Source organism: Trichoplax adhaerens, genomic scaffold (assembly GCF_000150275.1).
Source record: "Trichoplax adhaerens TRIADscaffold_7 genomic scaffold, whole genome shotgun sequence".
Taxonomy (NCBI): Eukaryota; Metazoa; Placozoa; class Uniplacotomia; order Trichoplacea; family Trichoplacidae; genus Trichoplax; species Trichoplax adhaerens.
The window spans coordinates 4,218,463-4,239,330 of NW_002060949.1; the positions used below are offsets into that span (position 1 = coordinate 4,218,463).

Sequence of the window (20,868 nt, forward strand, 5' to 3'; positions counted from 1 at the left end):
GTAAGCGACAATGCTTTCCTGATGTGACGTAAACGCCGTATCCGTCTATCATCTGATATAGCTCATTACAAACCAGCATAATTTACATATAAATTATGTCAGCAAGATCGCAATATTGCACCCATGATGTACTCTATCGCTGCTCAGTACCACTGTACAGGCGCGATCATGTAAAGAAAGAAATATTCCTACTCTGTTGTAGCGTACAAAATTTGCAGAAATTGTGTCATACAATACAATGAAATACTGTAAAATAGTTTAAACTTTATTATCAATATAGGCTATGTTGCTATAACAAAGCATGCTTGTTTGCCCCGGATAAAAAATTCAAAGTTTCAATGTCGCCAACCGAAATTTTGAATCACAATCTAAAAAGTTCAGCCATTCAAATAGTTCAACTATTGCAACACTTTTGAAATGCTGTCGTCAGCTTGTTTTGGTAAAAGTGAACATATACAGAGTAGGTTCGATTTGAGTGAGGAAGATTACTGTGTGTTTTTAAGGCGTCAGACGGCTAGTGTCGAGTATTTGAAAGAGCTTTGACCCAAAGAACTTGATTCGACACTCGAGTCAACGTACCATTATTACATGAGTGAGCGTGACAACTACCAATTTCCTTGCAAGTTTCAATCTCTTTTACACGTCTATCTATTTAAGGATATGCCATATAAAGCAAGGTAGACAAGCGGTATTGAATTAATACACAACAGAGTGATCTAGCTGAAGAGAAATAAATAGGACCAGCCATTTCACGATAGCAGTAGACTAATAAGAAGGGATAATTTCACAGAAAAATATTTCTTTGGAAATGAGTAAATCTTTTGGCGAAGTAAATATCGACACTGGTTTGAGCATTATGTAAATCGTTTATACCCGTATACTACTGAACCGACTTTTTTATATGATTTAACGGTATGTTAGAAACGGTCTTCGACGGAAGACAACGACGGTGAATACAGCAGTGCTAAAGATCACTATGAGACAGCAGAGCATCCTGAAGTGGTAGGTTTCAAGCATGATGATATCACAGTCATTACATTAATATAAGAAACTTGGCTATTTCTTTGTGAAGTATTTATGATAATAGAGCTGACAGCAATCTTTTACACATTAGACAAGTTGGACGGAATGCTTTGAAGAAACTGAACGGATGCTTAAGAGTGGTAATGTGCGGAGATTGCACCACTTAACACTATATTATGCTATATGTCAGTTTAACATTTTGCAAATACGCGTACTCGCCTAATAGTAATTAACATTATCTTAGTCGCTATTTGCGCTTTTATTTTACGCGAGAACGTAATAGCCGCAGCGTGGTAATTTAAATAATCCTATCTTAGAATCTCCCCCGGAGCAATACTGGAAGAGTCTTGCTGAGAAAAGACGAAGTGCTTTGATAAAAACAATGAAAGAAAATAAAAAGGTATACAAGTACAGTATGTCATATGTGTATGTATAACACCCAAAATGATCAAAATTTACTACTGTAGTAGCAATATGCAAAATTGAACATTAACTATAGTAATTTTAGAATATTTATGTAAGCCTTTAAATAACTTCTGTTACTATCACAATTACTAGCTATATCTACAGAAGAAGCGCATACTAAGTAAATTGCAATCCATGCAGAAAGCAGCAGATTACTTTTCACTCATGTACTTTGTACTTAAATCAGTTTCTGATAAATCAGAAGAAGCTCGTCGAAAAGAAAGAACTTTTAAATTTGCGAGTATACGTCATTTAACTGTCTAATTTGATTCTAAGCTTATTGATGCTAAAGTTTTCAAAATAACAGTTACAACTACAGTATATAACACGTATTGAAGTGTTATCAGCCTAATCAGTGTTGGTTAAATTAAATTAATTACCATACCAATTGCAGTAATATCTTTCGATAATGTAATTCATTAAAGCAGTTTATTAAGGTGTTCTAAAAAAATAATTTTACCTTGCACAAGCTTTGACGATTAAAGTCATCAGTTATTTATACAGTTTACAAAAGTTAATAAGACTAATGTAAATACTAACGCTCAGCATTGTATACGTAAATACTGACTGTCACAATTAATTAATTCCCTGTAAGGCATAGTTCCCGATTTGAGGAAATTTTATCTCGGAATTCGGGTCGCAATCAGTGACTCTGCCGTGCAATGGTATTATCCGTGTAATGAATTAATGAATGAATGAATTTAATTTAATTACAGCAATCCTGTCCAGGTTTTGTTATTAATTGCGCAATCATCTTTACGTATACGTATCAGTACAGTAAATAAAGCTCATTTACTGATTATATTATAGCTTTTAATTCAAATTCAAAGCTGAATCATGACTTGTTGCTCAGTGCAGTACTGTGATTTAATGTACTACGCATATATATACAAATGTACAATATACTGCATATCATTCGGACCCGGAAGAATGACAAACTTTTCTTCTTACCCGTAGTCTAAAAAAAGGTAATCGCCCGTTTAATTCCTTCTTAACAACATGCTAACACTGAACTCTATGTATACTCCCCTATATGTTCGAGGTCTGAAGTTTCAGATTCGGATTAACGATTTGACAATACGAGTATTCCATATTTAGTACGATAGATTGATTCATTGTGTAAAGGCTGGGTGTCCATCCGTCCTGTACACTATTCCTATAGCAGTACTGTACTGGACAATTCAGTGTACTGTACAGTACAGTACTGTAGAATTTCTAGTACGGTAACGTACAGTACAGTGCGTATTAGCAGTACTGTACTGTATTGTACACTACTGCGCTGCATCATGAAGTACCCAGAGAGGGAAGTACCACATGTGATAAAGCTTTATTGTTCTAGTACATAGGATGGATGGATGGACTGCGTGGCGGGTACTTTTTTTTTACGAAAACGCAAACGAGACTTGGCTTAACAACTTGGTGATATTGAAGACCCTTGATATAAAACGTGTTGCTTGTGCCAAGTGCCTAGTGTGTGAGTAGTACTGTAGCGTGGTCCATCCGAGAACCGGCAAGGATCCTCATTGAATATACCTACACGTAGTTTAGTAATTTTATCATTATTGCTGCTGCTTATAGTCAGTAAAACGTTTATGTGCTTGATATAAGTATTACATTAATTGAAGTCAAGTTACTGTAATTTAGTTCTGGAAGCTTTTGCAATCCGCAGAGAATATCTTTGTGCTGGACCTGTGTTGAAAATCGAACGATAATAGTAAGATGGGTGCCTATCTATCTCGTCCAAAATTGGAGAAGACAACCGAAATCATTGAAACAGCAAAACTTAGATGCTACGCTTCTTGTATGCAAGGATGGAGACTATCGATGGAGGTTATTGCAGTACTTCGTATTTAGAAGAAATAAAACTAAAAGAGTCACATTAATTCTACTATAGGTCTACAGCAAAGTTTTATCGCGCCACACGCAATCAAGTAGCATAATGCTCACGTACAATACAGTACAGTACTTCACAGTTCCTTCTCGCCTGGTTTACAGATACTCCAGACGACTAGACTGTTCAGTACTGCCCTGTCCCAATTTTTGAGCTTTTATTTCTTTATAGGCAGTACAGTACATTATAATTAATGTATGTATTATACGTTCAGATATTGACCTTGTGGAAACATTTAGAAATTTGTAGTCTATGTGTTTTGGAGTGCAAGTACACAACTACAACGTATTTATTAACGTATTAAACGATTAACATGCAAGTCAACATTGATTTACCTTTGGAATTAATAACTGCAATTATTATATTATTAGTCCTTATTGATTAACAGCGATACTAGTGCTACAAACTTTGACTACTGTGGTAGCAATGAAGTCAGCTTCATTTTAGCACTTGCAAAGATCACACTGCTGTATAGAGATTTATCATGTCATACATGCTCCTGCTGTAATCAATCATGACCCTACCTACTCATTCGTACTCATGTGATGAAAGTATCAGTGCTCTCAAGTCTTAACAACTTCACTTCACTGCTTCGAGTAATTGATAAGTAGTTCCGCCTTGTTTTACGACTAAAATTACTAAAAATTGCACTCGAACAAATTTAATACTGTATTGAGCATTAAGTAGTTGAATATGGCCAAATTCGAGATTTGCGCCATAGTCCATAGGTGCATGGTTCTTAGGATACAGTCAAACGCGTTTTGCGTTTCAATTTATTTTGCATAGCTTAGCTCTCATTGCTATAATTTGGCGATGGGTGCATTGAGAAATAGAAAGATTTTCGCAACGCACGCTGTTTACATTTATTCACTCTTGGCACGCTTTCGCGATAAAATCCGTGTACTATAAACTACGTTGTTGTCACTATACTCTATCAAATAGTATTTAGTATTTAAACGTGCAACTTGACTGAAAAGGAAAAGTTTCATTTTAGGCTGAGAATGACTTCAGTTTAGTCGAATATATGATTACAATTAAATTGAATGATAAACAAAAATATCGATCGACATTTACGCTAACACGATATAATTCTTCGATCGAAAAGATGCAGCTACATACGTACATAAATCTAAATGTATATATCGTGTATATCGTGTATATCGTGTATGCCCAAGCTGCGATAATTAATGTGCTAATGATCATTACATTTATTTCATCGACTAATTATTCCATGTCCTTGAGCTACAGTAATACTTATCCTTATACTGGTATTTCAGGTATTATATAAAAAATGTCTCAATGTATTCTTCTAATTATATTTTAGGATGCTCATAATTGCTCTCCTGACTTTGATGATAATACGTCATATTTCGCCGTTTATGATGGACACGGAGGTACAGTACACTAAATTTAAGCTTATTAAAACTATACAGCAGTTTTGTAATTACAGTAATACTGCTTATACTTTTGTTAATGCTGATTCAACATGGTACCATAGCAACAATAGTTGCTAATCATTAGTTTCCATTTGTGAATAATAATTTATAATCTCCGTTTAACAGTTTTACAACAAATATATTTAATACTACTGATAATAGGCGCCGAGGTGGCTTTATATTGTGCGGAATACTTACCGACCATCCTTAAAAATTTACCGACATATAAGGAAGGCAATATCAGCTCTGCACTATCGGATGCTTTCTTGAAAATTGATGACATTGTTATATCACCAGATACCAAGATAGAATTGGAACGTTTAGCAGCCTCAACGCAGACTGACAATCAAGGAAGTAATGAAGAAGTTGAACCTAACGACGACGACGAAGTAGATGATGTTGAAGCCTTGAATGAAGATGCTGCAACTCCTTTGCAAGATATACTAAAGAAATATGAAAACAACGGTATACACTTAATCAGTTGTTTCAATCGTAGCATGCGTATACTTAAACAACTACCTGTATCAATAAGAATGTACTATATGGATACAGTGATCGTAGTTGTTATGCTAAAGTTACTGTGGAATTTAGTAGGAGATTAAACAATACTGTGATATACGCGCACAATCAATTTTTATACATTTCTTATCGTGCTGCTCTTCGCTATGATTGATAAGCTCACAATTTAAATGAATGATTTAAATTAGTATCTACCGGTCTTTCTTGTTGATAGTAATAACGTATTGTAAATTACTTGAAAAAGACTTTTCACTTCATTTCTAGGATACAAGCTTGATGGTGCAGCAAAAAAAATTGTTATGCATTTACATCGCAACTTGCATCTACAAGGTGAGAAAAGCGATGGAAATGGACTTGCGGATACTACTGGTGATGACGCTATTGCGAACGACCAAGAGTGCGATAGCGATGATGATAATGATGAGGATGATGAGGACGATGAGGATACTAGTTCTGAGAGTTCCGAGGATACCGATGAATGTGCTGGTGAATTCAGTGACGTAAATGATACATTCGAATATAAAGGTACAGTATATTTCATTGCTGGTTATCGAATATAGTCTTTATCATGTTAGGCTCATTTAGACGTCTGCATGTAGCTATGAATTATTGTGTCATTCGTCAATCAATTATCTCCCCTTGTGCAGTATTCACTCCGCTTAATTACAGGATAATGTTGTTTCGATTGCCATTCCTTTTCTTAACAGAAAAATATCGATTATCTGCTGATAATAAGTAATCAACATTTACATTCAATTAATTTAGAGGATGTTGCTGTTAGTAGTGGGACAACAGCAGTTGTTGCTGTCATTCACAAGGATGAACTGATTGTTGCGAATGCTGGTGATTCCCGTTGCATATTATGCCGCAATGGTGTTGCTCTACCAATGTCACTTGATCATAAACCTACTGATTCGCCGGAAAAGGAACGAATTTTAGGAGCTGGAGGCAAAATCATTGACGGAAGAATTAATCAAGGGTTGAATTTATCACGTGCAATAGGTAGAATTGTGCCTATTTTTTTATTTAATATCTATTACAAATGTAGTCTTTAAAAGATTTTTTAAATTGATTTTATCCTAGATTTTCGCATGATTTATATTTACCAAATTAATGTCATATGCTCCAGTGTTGCTTTACCGGTACTGTACTCATTCAGAACTCTATTACCTTTATAGGCGATCATATGTACAAAGGTAATCCGGAAAAATCGTCAATAGAGCAGATGGTTATTGCTAAGCCAGACATCGTATCGTTAAAGCTAGAGCCGTATGTACTACATTATAAACCTATAAATGTCTACAGTAATTTCGTATTTACCTACATTTACAATTTCTGTAATTATGTTACAACGTTAGCAATACAGATATCACACCATAATATATTAACACTTTCGCAATATTCTTGCAGCTACTGTCATTTCATACGTGACAACAGAAGTTTAGCATTATTCAACATTAATAATTCTACATAAACAATATACATTACCTATAGCAGCTAGATAAATCTAATATTATGAATGTTTTTGAATTTAACATCAATACGGTGAAACTATCTGAATTTGCAGGTCCGATGAATTTGTTGTCCTTGCTTGCGACGGAATTTGGTAAATAATGATAGTCGAATGTTGTTGTTTATTTTAGAAATTAATTGTGTTATCCCATACTATCTGTGATTTTCTTCCAAGTCTTAACCTTACCATATCATTATCCTACGATGCACTGTGCAATCCATTTTTATAAAGACAATGTATGCAGGCTAATACAATTATTAATTTTTGTTTATTGTTACCGTTAATTACCGAACCTATGTTAGGGACTGCATGTCGAACCAAGAAGTTGTAGATTTTATCAGGGTTCGTCTACCACTACGAAAATCTGGAAAACAGCAATCGAAAATGGTTCCTGAGAAGATTTTTATCGAGGAGGTAAGCATTGTAATTTTGTACCTATCGTCAAGTATCCTATCTAGATTCTTTTTCTGTTTTGTAATTAATTGGTATCACGTACCGTATAAATAATACAGTACTAATCTAACTTCAGATCAATTTGTAATTTAACGGAGTTTACTATAATCTTACAACATCGTTCATAAATAATGATGTAGTTTTATTAAAAATAATCCATTTACAGTACTGTCTATTGCTCTGTAAATACAACTGATAGTTCACCTAACAAGTGCGATAAAGGTTTTTTACCTTCTTTCCAGTTATTAGATAATTGCTTGGCGGGTGAATGTATTGGTGATGGAACTGGTTGTGATAATATGACCTGTATCGTTGTTGCTTTAGACAACGTGTTAGAAAACCAGCAAAGAAAGCGAAAGCTATCCGATGTCAAAGAAGCGACTTCGAGCTTATCGAACCAACAATCGTGCGATAAAAATGAATGATTGCAATCAATTAGATAGTTGATTAATCCTTATTAGATACTGTTCTAGTTTTATTTCCTTTATTGTTTACGTTTTGTTAAATTATCCATCAATCACCAGTTCTATAGCATCATTGTCATATCTGAGACTATCATTTTTATTGCGCGAAAATCTAAATTAGTTATGCAAATTTTGCGTGTTATGTACAAAATCTAATCTTGTCGGCTTTTTTATTCTTTCGACATTTATGTGAACTAGACTGCACAACTACTAACACGTAGTATTGCGGTAATTTCTGTACGCGTATATCGTAGATTGACGCTCAAAGTTTGTTGCTTGCTACTTTAAGTCTTTTTGGATGTAATGTAATTGGCTTAACCGCACTGTAAATCTTTTTACGTCAAGGTAATGCTGTTCTTATCAAAAACCTATTCTTGTATAACAATCTATGCATGATGTACTGTACATTCCTTAACTTAATTTCCATCCTCTTGAATTACGATCTTATTTGCGCTATAAATAAAGTCATTCTAGTGAATAAATTTTATTTCCGATATCGTTCGCTGTGATGAGTAATTTGACATATACGAGTAAGTAATGTCCTACTCATTCTATTGACTTGGAGAATCTCTGAAATATGGAGATCCACGCATTTGACTACTTGCTATAATTGTAATAGTAGTGTCATAGTAAAAACTACAACCACGTACAGAATATACAGTATATATTATATATTTATAATCTTAAATTCCGGGAGTCTGATATCGTGTCAATATAGTATGCGGATATGCACTTAACTGCGCAGTACAAATAGTACTGTATGGTTCTATACACTTAATGTCAATAGTACAAAACAGCATCCGGTGTTTTTTTAAGGGGCTGTCAATGGCTTTATGTGTACCATAATTAGAATTGAACATAACGATCTTTATGATGGGTCGCGTGTTATTATGTGGACAGTACTGTACATTAGTCGAGACTACAGTAGACAGAAGACACCCTATTTAACTGTTATTAACCGGAGTTTTCACTTCTATCTGATACCCGGATACTGCACGATAGAGGCCCTTAAGAGGCTTTCTACTGTACTGTACGACAGGCTTCTGCTGCTACGCGACGTCATGTCAAGATATTTACCACTGAGTTACGGTGAAGGATAAAAAAGTTAAAAGTCTGCAGGATCTTTTTTGTGTACAGTCTACAGTAGCTGGCACGATTACGACTAGTTATGACTATAAAACAAGCTATGCAGAGTGAGTGCAGGCCAAGATCTCCAGTACAGTCCTCATTACTGTATGAGTGTATGGTCAGTTAAAATAGTTCATTAATTTCAAATAGTGAAAATCGAACGTTCAGTGCAGTACTGTACCGTGTACAGTACAGTACATGTACATTTAGTTTGCTACGAACTATACATTACAATACAATGTATTGTGCTATACTGCATGGTTTGTACTGTATTGTACAGTACAGTGACTGTACAGAAGCGCAGTTACGGTAAAAAGCGTTAACTCGAAAATCGTATCCTGCTTCCATGCAGTGCTCGCGTGCATCTGCTATCACTCCCTACGGTCTCTACTGTACAGTATAAAGAACATTTTTAAACAAGAAAACATTTCAACAGCGAAGAACCTACTGGATTCGCTCGCAGTTGGACGTGTATTGTTGACGTGACACTCATACACGATCGTTCACCATTTCAATTTCAATTTCTTTGCCTATATATTCCTATAGTCGTGCTCACCGAGTTGACATTTTGGTATACATATTATAAAGGTATGTAAAGTTATTTGTTGTGCAATGATAGCATCACTCGCAAATGGAAATGTATCAATTTAAAAGTTTTCTTTGTCTAACCCCAAAATATTCACGAAAGGCGGGCTCGTAATATAAGAAGAGACATACGACTACACATCATTGTACAGTGTACACTAGAGGTTATATCTGCGCTGATAATTACTGTGATATCGAAGCACGTATTTTACAGTTTAAATGCATTATCTGTTTGTTACTGTATCTTAAGCCAAGAATCCATTTTGAAGATTCTGTCGATTAATTTAATCAATTCGTTCTTATTATACATTGAATGCCTAATTTAATCATACCGTAAAATAGATAGAATACATTCTATGAAATTTCGCACTTATTTCTCGGACTCATCCCTTCCTTCCGCTATGAGTATCTTTTACTATACTGTACTGTACAGTGTACAATATACAGTACCTAGGCTGAGCATTAGTACAGTACACTACTATTCTATTTACTTACATCAAATGTAAATCGATCTATAAGACTTTTAGTGAACGACTAAAATACTCTGATATGTAATAATATTGTGAGTAATTTCCCGTTATAATGACTAATAATACTAAACACGTTACCAGCAAAATCGATTAAAATAGGGATAAGGAAAGCGGGCTGAGTAAAAGTCTTCAAAAAATAATATAAAAACGAATACTTTTAATTTCTAGATATACAATATTATGTTCGTATCTAGCACAGCATAATGAGCTGTAACAGTGAAAGTCTTTTGAAGATGTGAAATGAAAACGTAAAAAGTATACGAAAAAACTCTCTTACTGTACGTGCAGAGAAATACAGTATTTTACCGCGGACTTCTACTTTGTGCTATATCATTAAGTAATCTTTTAATAGACATTCAAAAGCCACTGCAATGACGATCAAGGTATTATCGGCACTCTAGAAATTTCTACTAAAAGAGTATACGATGTTTGGTCTACATAGATGCTGATTTTTAACAATCGCCCTAGCCTTAAAGAGTTTGAATTATTTCAGTGTGCAAAGTTTATTAGTACATTTCATTATACTTATAGGAATACAGCGGCAGTGTATGTGTGGCGTAATCATCAAATATTGCTCGTAAATATTAATCGTTGTAGCATCAGCACATTTGAAAAATCTCTCGTGCTGTAGGAAGGGTTATGATAATTACTAATTACAGTATTATAAAATTATACTATAAAATAAAGTATCCCTCTAGTGATATTTTGGGTAAATGTACTATTACTGTAGTACCGTATTGTGTAAGCAAAGAAGTGTCATGAGCGAAAATTAGAGTTTGTATAAACATCAATCTCTACAAGTTCTAATTATTGTAAATCTAGATTCTAATCTACCTCTATAAACGTATCAGCGTGGGACCGTTATATAAATTTATTGTACTGTACACTGAGTGTACAGTACAGTGCAGTACAATATAGTATGGTCTGGTATGACTTTTGGTACAGTACTGTACTGTACTGTACATTGTGTTTATGGCACAGACTACAGACATTAACGCAGTGCTGTGTGGCACGGTACCGACTGACGGACCCGCCTTTACCTTCACCATGACACTGCTAATAGACATACATGTACAGTATACAGTATATGCTATATACTGTACTATACAGTCTACAGTTTATTAAGAATATTAAGAATAATGGCTAGCGTCAGTAGCGTGCGAACTAGGAACACGAGTGCTAACACTCATCCTTTCTCTACAGTACTGTATTTTGCCATACCGTACAGTACGGTACTGTACTGTACTGTACGCCCGAGTCCTCTGACCATGACATTACTGTGTACTGTAGTGCACTGTACAGTGTATAGTGTACAGTTACAGAGTTGAAAAAGACTTTTCATTACAGTACACTGTACTGTATGCAGTAAGCGCCAAGATTCACGTCGACAGACGACAGTACTGTACTGTAGTTCAATGAAGATCTTGAACGATTGGATAGAAATTAGAAATTAGTTCAGTAAACAGCGGTCTTCATGGCTAATTAATCTCTACAACTCTACAGGTTCTACAGTACACAATTTACACGTTCATGCACTACGTACTAGATAGTGTTATAAGTGCAGTATAACTTTAAAATTGCCTTAGCTAACCCAATAACATCACTTTATTCCATTTCCAATCTACCCTTTTGATCACAATCTTAAATACAGTGCTGCACATTAATAATTAATTAATTAATTAATAAGAGTCGATGAAATCAGTTTCTAGAAACTAATCCACCTTTTTTAGGGGCTATGTTGCTGATATTCCCAACAGAGATATCTCAAAATAGTTAGCATCGGCTCTTGAATTTTTATAACACCTTATCAGAAAATAAACGACGCTTGCTCAAACTGGCACTTACTAAAATAACATACAGTACAGAGTGTAATCTTCACACTCTGCGATGTACTGTACTGTACTGTACTGTACGTGTACAGTATAGCCTCATTTGCCTCTATCGGCTGTAGAGTACAGTATGTACACATGGTACAGTTAGTGGTTCCGACTTAAACTGTGTCAAGCTTTTCGATAACTAGTGTGACTCACTATTCGTCATAAAGCTACAGTATAATTGTATAGGACCAGCCTGGAACAATAACATTGTTATTACTAGTTTGCCACTGAAGTACAATACAAATTATACTTGGTGCATCGTCTTCCAGTCTAAACTCAACTTTAGGGCAGTCTTAGATACCATTAAATCCGATTGCAAGCATACACTAATTCTTCTGCTAATAATAAATAATCTATTATATTCATTGATTGGATATAGATAAAGGCTTCCTTATCGCGTGCTTAAAGGAATAAATTAGTGTAATCGGACATGGGAAAGCAAAATAGTAAATTGAAGCCGGAAATTTTGGAAGATTTACGTCAACATACTGAATTTACCGAACATGAACTACAAGAATGGTATAAAGGATTTCTAAAGGACTGTCCAAGTGGCACTTTGACAGTAGAAGAATTTAAAAAGATCTATGGCAACTTTTTCCCATATGGTGATGCATCCAAGTTTGCCGAACACGTCTTCCGTACTTTCGATACTAATAGTGATAATAGTATAGACTTTCGCGAATTTATCATCGCTCTGTCGGTGACTTCGCGTGGTAAATTAGAAGAGAAATTAAAATGGGCGTTTAGCATGTATGACCTAGATGGCAATGGCTACATCTCTCGACAAGAGATGTTGGAAATTGTCCGAGCAATTTATAAAATGGTTGGTAACGTTATGAAAATGCCTGAGGACGAGAGTACACCAGAAAAACGTACAGATAAAATTTTTAGGCAAATGGATAAAAATTCTGATGGTAAGCTATCTCTTGCTGAATTTATAGAGGGCGCCAAAAGCGATCCGTCTATCGTTCGATTATTACAATGCGACCCTAGTGGCGTCGGACAAGTTATGTAATTGGCTAGCCCCTATGTCAACTACGGTATACGTGTATAATTTTATTCACTGTAGTATTCGCTGTAGATTTACGTAAAAAAACAATGAGCCATGCACTTGCGATAAAATAAAGTCATTTTTTTAAACAGTTTATCCGAGATCCTCGTAGTTACGAATTATAGCTAGTAGATAAGTAAGGTTATTGCCTCGAGCAACTTCAAATCCTGTGTTAAAAGAGTACATTGTAATATGGTGTTACTATACGTAATGTTGCTTTGTAAAGCTCATTTTAAAATGATAAAAAAATCACAGATAAATTTAGATAACTTTCACTGCCAATATAAAGTACATTATAGTACCGACAAACTAAATAATGATAACTACAGTATAATTAAAGAGTTGCAATATTTTACGATCATTTTCTGACCTTTCATTAATAAATTCTTGTTATATTCGCATTACTTATTACGTAAACCATTAAAGTATTTTGAAGTCATCAATCTAATTCTATAGTTAGCGCTGTACTACTAGTCAATTCGAAACAAGTAATCTTTTTAGCTTCACATAATGTCTTTTGCTATTGCGAATGTAACCGATAATCATATTAATATTCTTAAATTACACTATTAATTTCATATACGAATTGATCAAGATACGCGTGATAATTGTTAGTGCTAAAAAAATTTTTAATTTGATCACTTTTTAGCCTGTAATTAATTAGAAAGCATTATATAACTTGGTGCGATCCATGTCGATAAAAACGATTGGAATGTAATCTGTCCGAATTTAACTCTCATATTACAGTAGAATCTGCAGGAATAGTTTTGATAGCACTTCGGCGTTTTGGCTGATTTAGTTGAAATTAAGCTTAATGTAAATGCATCCTAAAGTTGCTACTAAATTAATTATTATATTCTGTAATTTGTATAAGGCATATTTAGGTCGTATGCATTTGTATGAGAAACAATACAGTAGGTAACGTTTTATACCATTACGTCAATATATCAAGTACGGTGCAAAATTTTGTCGTAAATGCCTAAAACAATATGATCGTTGGAATGAAAATTTAATACTACAGGTGGTGATGCTTGTTTTTTGCTTTTACTAGGCGAATTATATTGTTAGGTATAGCGGATAATTGTTTATGTTCTTGAAAAATGATTATAGAAAAAACATAACTCATGTCCTCGTAATACAGTATAGCAAACCAAACTCTCTTTATGCATGGTATGTCTACCGTAAGCACCAACATAATTTCCGCTCAGCTTTGCATGTAGTTACTTTTAGAAAAGTAAGTTCCTTCTACATCGATTGATATAAAAGTTCTATGTTTTATTAACAGAAAGTATCCTTTATCTTTATTTTGTTGTTCTACATAAATTGTATCCTGATATGCACACTTACGCAGACTTAGAATTTTCAGATCATATTCTCTCACTTTGTAGTATCGTAGTCTATAATAAATGTGGCCACTATATTTGCCGTTAGTTTAGCACCTAAATTATTAGGTCTTGCCGCACGGATCCAACGCAATTGTATCGTCAGGAGCTATGTCTGGGTAATATATATATACTCTTACTTGAGATAGAATTATCCATATCGAATAAAGTTTTTTGATGCCTTACATCGTAAAACAGGATCCATTTATATTTGATACGCAATGTTAAAACAAAAATATTCCCCAGTGATGTGTTACTATAGATTACATAGTATACTTGTACAATGTAAATGTAGTCTTTCGAAAAAGAATAGTTGCATGTACAACTAATTGGTTCAGTTTCATATCTATTACTATATTGTGTATCAAGAATATTCTAAAATTGATACAGCACCTCCGCCGATAGTGTAGTTCCAACAAATCGAGAAGGATCGCTCCTCTAATCAGTAAAAGGAGGATTACGTTCAACTGATAAAATAACTTGATCCATAATTACTTTAGAGGTCATAACATAAGTAAAAGCTTGCGCTATGTTTTAATCATAACTGAATCGAAGGTTAAATGAGATAGCAATATTGATTAAAGTAACTCTGATGTTAATTACTATAATGAAGGTGTACCAACTCCATGATTAAGCTACTGCAGATTCGTATTCAAAATGTATACGTACGAGTAATTCTCAGTAAATAGAAATAAAAATCACTTATCCACTTTCATATACAGGATTTACTTAATACAGTTGCAAAGACAATAGCAAAGTCGTAGAGCTTCTTGATTTGTACATATGAACTATCCAATTCAATGCGATAAATTAATGCAAATGTATGTCTGCTAAGTATTCTATTAACAAAGGTGGGCAAATAATGCGTTTACACATAGAGCGAAAGCTGCATAATCACAAATGCATTAATGCTATCTGAATCAGCTATTTTCTCTTACTATAGAACTGCAGATAGCATTGTTTATAGCGTTATTAAATTTAGCATATTGAAGACACTCCTACGCCTACTGTACGAGGAAGCAATGCAACATTCATTTATCAATAGAAGTTCGTGTTTAATTATAATATAGCTCATTATAATGACATTTCATAACACATTACTATGTAATTTTATATCATTCAATCATGAATTACATTGCTGCTTTCTAATCATTAACAGTATCATCCAAAAATTAGGCTACCATCACCAATACATTACACTGATCTTTTCAAAATATACATTTTAATAATTGAAATACAATTGTCTATCGATCCAATGCTGATTATGATCATGTTACATAACTATCATAAATAAGCGAATATAATACAATTGTTGTCATCGACATCCAGTATTATGACTGCCACTTGTTATTCTAACCGCTAGTATAAACAGTACTTAATATTAACAATTACCGTGTTGCTAAAGGAACTGTATATAAGATAGTAATATGAAAATTCGAAAGAAATTTACATAATACTGTAATTAAAAAGCAATGATTACCGCTTCTTGCGAGGTTTTGCTTCTTCTGCAACATAACGCAGGTATATTTTCGAGCCTTTTTGAGAATTAGCAAACTCATGACCCTATAAGTAGTTATACAATCGTTAAAAAATGAATTTTAAAGCTACTATGTAATAACGTAAAGTACGAATCACTCTATGAAATGTAGAATAATTAAATCGTGTAATCATTTAAATCATTTTCACATAAAAGTTATTTATATCACTAGCACGTTACTCATTGTCATTGACTACCTATATATAAGTAAGGTCTAAATTACAGCTAAACACTCTAGCAGTACTGAAACTGTAGAAACGTTTGCAATATATTACCCGGGACCAGTCGTAACCAGTAGCGTATGCAAATAAATTTCCTTGCGGATCAAAAGTACAAGTCGTTACAGGTTGATCCATCTGCTCAGAACCCTAATACGGTATTCAGCATGACTGATTAAGTTTGGTTAAAATATCATACAGTATACCCAAAATACAACGAAATAATGGCTTTGAGTATTTGCAAAATACCTTAAGTTTCGTTCTAGATAAAGTATCCCATAAACTGAATCTACCATCAGAACCACACGTAGCAATTGTGCCGTGAATCGGATGCCGTGCAATAGCGTTAACCTAGTTGATTGAAAATGTTACTGCCATTGTATCTTTGTAATAATGAAACAAATTTTGATACATCTAAATCGGATTATACCAGTTAAAACTGATCTAGTAACAAGTGTGAATAAATTGAGAATACACATAATGTACAAATAATAGTGTTATAGATGTTTTTTACAACACACATTAGTTTAAGTAACCAACTATGACAAATTACCGGATATATATCAAGACCTCCACTAGCTTTATTATCCCGATGGCATTTAAACGTGAAGTTGTCTTTCCTAAATTAAAAAAATTATCAATATTTATAAATCACCAAAATTAATACATTACAGAATGTTACATTGACTTTATAGTAATACTGACGAATCCTTTTCATACAAAAATTAGAAAAATATGATTATACTCTGCGGCTTAAATAAGTACTTACGAATTACTAGCTTGAATATACTGTACTGCCACACGACCTTCTATCGAACCCACACAGAACCCAGTCGGAGCTTCCTTTTTATCCTTAAATATACTGATACATCGACTCTATTATCAAATAGAATAAAGCGATCATCTTTACCGACTACAATATATGTAAGTACACTGTAGATATCGTTTAGCGAGTAAGTAATTAAAACTTATGTTAGACGTGAAAGCCTGATACTTATTTGTATCAGAGTATCAATTACTTGCCTGATATTTCAAAGGCGATTCCATTTTCTATGGATACAAGAATGAATAAAACTCAAGTTGCTATCAATATTATTGCAATGCATAAGACATAATCCAGATATTTTGTGAGAATGCTAACTATCTCGTTATTACTATGCCCTTCTTTAACTTTTGAGAAAATTTGATCAATAATGATCATCATTTGTATACCTTATATTCCGTTGGCGTTCCTTCGAGATTGTAGCAGATGAGAGTCCTCTCAGCAGTTCCAACCATTGCCATCGGGTACAGCTAGGAAAAATAAAGAATAGCATTACTGTAAGAGATTTCTAATTTCAATATTGACGTACTGCTACTGCAACAGATCCAGTTATAATTAATACAGCAACGCCATACACTTGTATTAGCAAAATTACTTTATTATGTTTGCTTACCACGTCGGCACAGTAGCAACGTTCCGACAATTGTATAACCAACATGGGTTGAGGACTTCGTGTATCCCAAAACTAGAACAAAACGTAATACAATCATGGATACAAAATCCTACAAATCAAAGCGATACGAATCGTCTGCAGTGTATTAGAATTTTAACATCATTATGAGAAACCATTACTAATATTGTCCTGTAGGACTAGTCATTTTAGGCAAAGTAAATTTTAAAAAGTATCCCTAGTATACAAGTAGAGTTCGCACAACTAAAATTCGTACCTTTAATGTTTTATCCCAGCTACCAGTTAGAACACAAGAATACTTGGGAGTATTGATCCAGTTAACGGTCTTAATAGGAGCATCATGCTTATTATAATCAGACAGATTACTAATTAATTGCTGGATACAAATTATTTTTTAAGATCAACAAATAGAATTGACTCATCCTATATATACATATTTTAAATAGTAGTTGTGCAGCATTGGGAGATATTTCTTAAGGAACAATTGTTGTCAAAATCGTAAGGATTACAATCAATAAATTTTACAAATTATTGGATAGTGTAGAGAATTCCTAGATTTATACCTGGCCTACAGTGACAAATTGATTACTTTGCAGGTCCCACATCTTGCAAGTTTTATCACAAGAGCCGGTATAGATTTTTGTGCCATCCTATCATAGAAGAGTTGTCATTTCAGTAAGGGACATTGAATAAGGATCCATCCTACATAGTAAGATCCTATGTCGTGTGCAATTTAGTGTCCAATTTCAACTTTGATCGACTACGGTCATCTTTGACAAATGCATTGTCAAGCAGTACTGGATACCATTGATCAATTCACTGCCATTAATATTGTTTCTACTGAAACACTATGACGATCAATATTGTCTGCAACAATTACAAACCAATTCAAGTTAATGACTATCACCATCCTTACATGCTGCCAACTTGAATCCAAGACAGGGCCAGAATGAGACTGTTGAGCTTTTGGTTGTGAGGTGCCATCACCATTAATTTGCCAACAACTAACCTAAAAGATGGAAACCCATCGTTGTCATCTTATTCAACTTATGTCATAAAATATGGCTGAGATAGTGTCATTATTAAGCTAGTAGACAGTAATAAATCAGATGATCATTCATCAGATATTCTACTAACATTATTATCCCACGAGGTTGCAACTAAAAAGATGGCATTGTTGGATGGTGGGCTGAAAGCTAGCGAACTGACAGAATCACTTGGTGGTGAAACCACTTCAACGTCCTTATTTGGATTATTGGAAGTCTGGTTTTGATTCTTTGGCCAAAAGTTATTAGTAGAGGTTTGAGAGAACATGTTGAATTTGATATTAAGAATACTTGATGGACGCCTGTTCAGTTGATCTTTCAGTAAAATGAAAGAATGGAAGATTTGGAAATCAACTCGAGCTGCCTGCTGGTGCTGTACTCTACATCCAGAGTCTAGTACGTTGTTCCTCGGTACTGTACAGTATATCCGCGCCTTTCAGCCACCGATCTTTCGCACATTTGTCTGTCAGATGTCTTTCTGTGCTCATCTACGGACGGACCGTCCGTATGGCAGTGAGGGACTATGCAGTGATTAACTTGATTGATATCATGTTGCTCACAATACTGCACACTGATACATACAGTATGGCAGTCTAAACTATTCACTGGTGCATTAGACTCATCTACTGTACAAAGTACTTTACAGTGTACAGTACTGTATAGTACGGTACACTGTGCACTGTACTCAGTGTACTGTAGCAAGGTACAGAAGTCCCGGACACAGTCGACTGAGGCATTGCTGATCATCGAGTGTGCAAGAAGGATTCCATAAAATAAAAAATGAAGCCCCTAGACGACTCTTCAGCTGTTTGAACACTGTAGTTCCAGTGCATGAGTGTACAGTACTATCATATATCTCATATATCATATATGATATATCATTCATCCATTGAGTAGTCTTAATGGCGGTATACACGGTGATTCACGTCAGTAACGATTACGCATATCGGTGATGTACGCATCTGTGTTATTATCGCATCTGCTACTATATTATGCGTAACATAGGCAAGGCTAACATCAAAATGCCGGGACTTGTAAACTTAATTAATCAACAGAAAGTGAACAATTTGTACTCTGCTCTATCGGTATTACCATAGAGATCTCTATCAAGAAAATAGTAGAAGACCTAGACTGATCACTCCTTCGGGTGGACGGACATCTCTTACTAAATGAGGTCGTAAATATCCAAAAATGCCTACTTAGTATAGATCTTCCCCGTCTGTTTTCTAAATCTGTGGCACTAATTTAAATAACATTAGCGATCTTATATAACTCTTTCTAAGCAGAACTTAGTAACAGATAATAAAATTGAACGTTTTTACTAAAGTACTGTCTTAACGAAGCTTTTGAAACAATATTTTGGACGAAATACGGGCCCGAAAGGTCTGTCCGTCCAAGAGCGATCAGCCATGAATAAAATTACTATGCAGTTTCTATGGTGATTGCACGTCAATCGTTGGTGAACATTTCGTCAACGTTGACCTAGTAAAGTATGTGCAGCAGCCAAAAGCTATTCTCTATCATTGAGAAAGCTACCGATATTTCTGGTAGAAATACCCTAAACTGATTGAATACTGCCATATTCTGTCCTCTTGATATTTCTTCGTTCAAGCTGACTATATAAATAATCGCAAAATTGGCAAATTATCAAATCAACGCCGTCTAGGTAAGTCACTTTCAGTCCGAACTGCTTTGTTAAGCTCAAAGGGTTATCACTTAAATCGAGTCAATTGGTCCAATACATATGTATGGATCATGATGACTCAATGCAGTAGCTGGCCCAAATTAATATCAACAAAACTTCAACTTACAAGCATGTCAATGTAGGACCATATCTCCCCCTAAAAATGAATTACAAACTTTCAATCGAAATCAAATCGCCTTGACATGCAGAAAAGAACAAAGTATTCTTGTCGTGGATGTCATTAGACACAGTATCTAGCATGAAGATAGTTTAATCTTGGTGCAGTAACCGATTAATACCATATCGTTCACTGTGTTGATATCACATGGCTCAAAATGCGTAGCTTATAGAAAATAACAAATAATATAGTACGCGCAATCCTCAGATAAGGTTACATCTTTTACAATGATATTTTGGTCGTGTCATGATTGTTTATATAGAGTAGCCAATTAATCCAATACTAGGTAAAAGTATAACATTAAGTAATTAATAACGATTATAAATTCTTAGCGATTACTCTATGCTTTTCTTTGTATCGGCAATGACAACAATATCACGGCGATTGCATTTCTTTTCTCATTCATAGAAAATAAACTAAACGTGTCATTATTT

At 34.4% G+C, this 20,868-nt stretch overlaps 3 protein-coding genes across 3 annotated transcripts; 2 read left to right on the forward strand and 1 right to left on the reverse strand.

Annotated features, from left to right (window-relative positions):
- Nucleotides 1-3,207: 3,207 nt before the first annotated feature.
- On the forward strand, nt 3,208-7,617 carry TRIADDRAFT_3271 (uncharacterized protein; the record flags this gene model as incomplete). Its single annotated transcript, XM_002114087.1, has 8 exons — nt 3,208-3,318; nt 4,704-4,773; nt 4,978-5,213; nt 6,102-6,336; nt 6,513-6,603; nt 6,902-6,940; nt 7,150-7,234; nt 7,543-7,617. Coding segments are annotated over 8 exons (942 nt in total), but the record flags the coding sequence as incomplete, so codon positions are not given.
- Nucleotides 7,618-12,314: 4,697 nt separating this feature from the next.
- On the forward strand, nt 12,315-12,899 carry TRIADDRAFT_28010 (uncharacterized protein; the record flags this gene model as incomplete). Its single annotated transcript, XM_002114088.1, has 1 exon — nt 12,315-12,899. The coding sequence occupies one exon, from the start codon at nt 12,315-12,317 to the stop codon at nt 12,897-12,899; it is 585 nt and encodes a 194-aa protein (XP_002114124.1).
- A 2,894-nt stretch (nt 12,900-15,793) lies between these two features.
- On the reverse strand, nt 15,794-18,840 carry TRIADDRAFT_27419 (uncharacterized protein; the record flags this gene model as incomplete). Its single annotated transcript, XM_002114407.1, has 11 exons — nt 15,794-15,880; nt 16,130-16,222; nt 16,322-16,423; nt 16,626-16,692; nt 16,842-16,948; nt 17,285-17,365; nt 17,509-17,580; nt 17,783-17,869; nt 18,090-18,176; nt 18,443-18,535; nt 18,664-18,840. 11 exons carry the CDS (start codon nt 18,838-18,840, stop codon nt 15,794-15,796), a joined length of 1,053 nt encoding a protein of 350 aa, XP_002114443.1.
- Nucleotides 18,841-20,868: the final 2,028 nt, after the last annotated feature.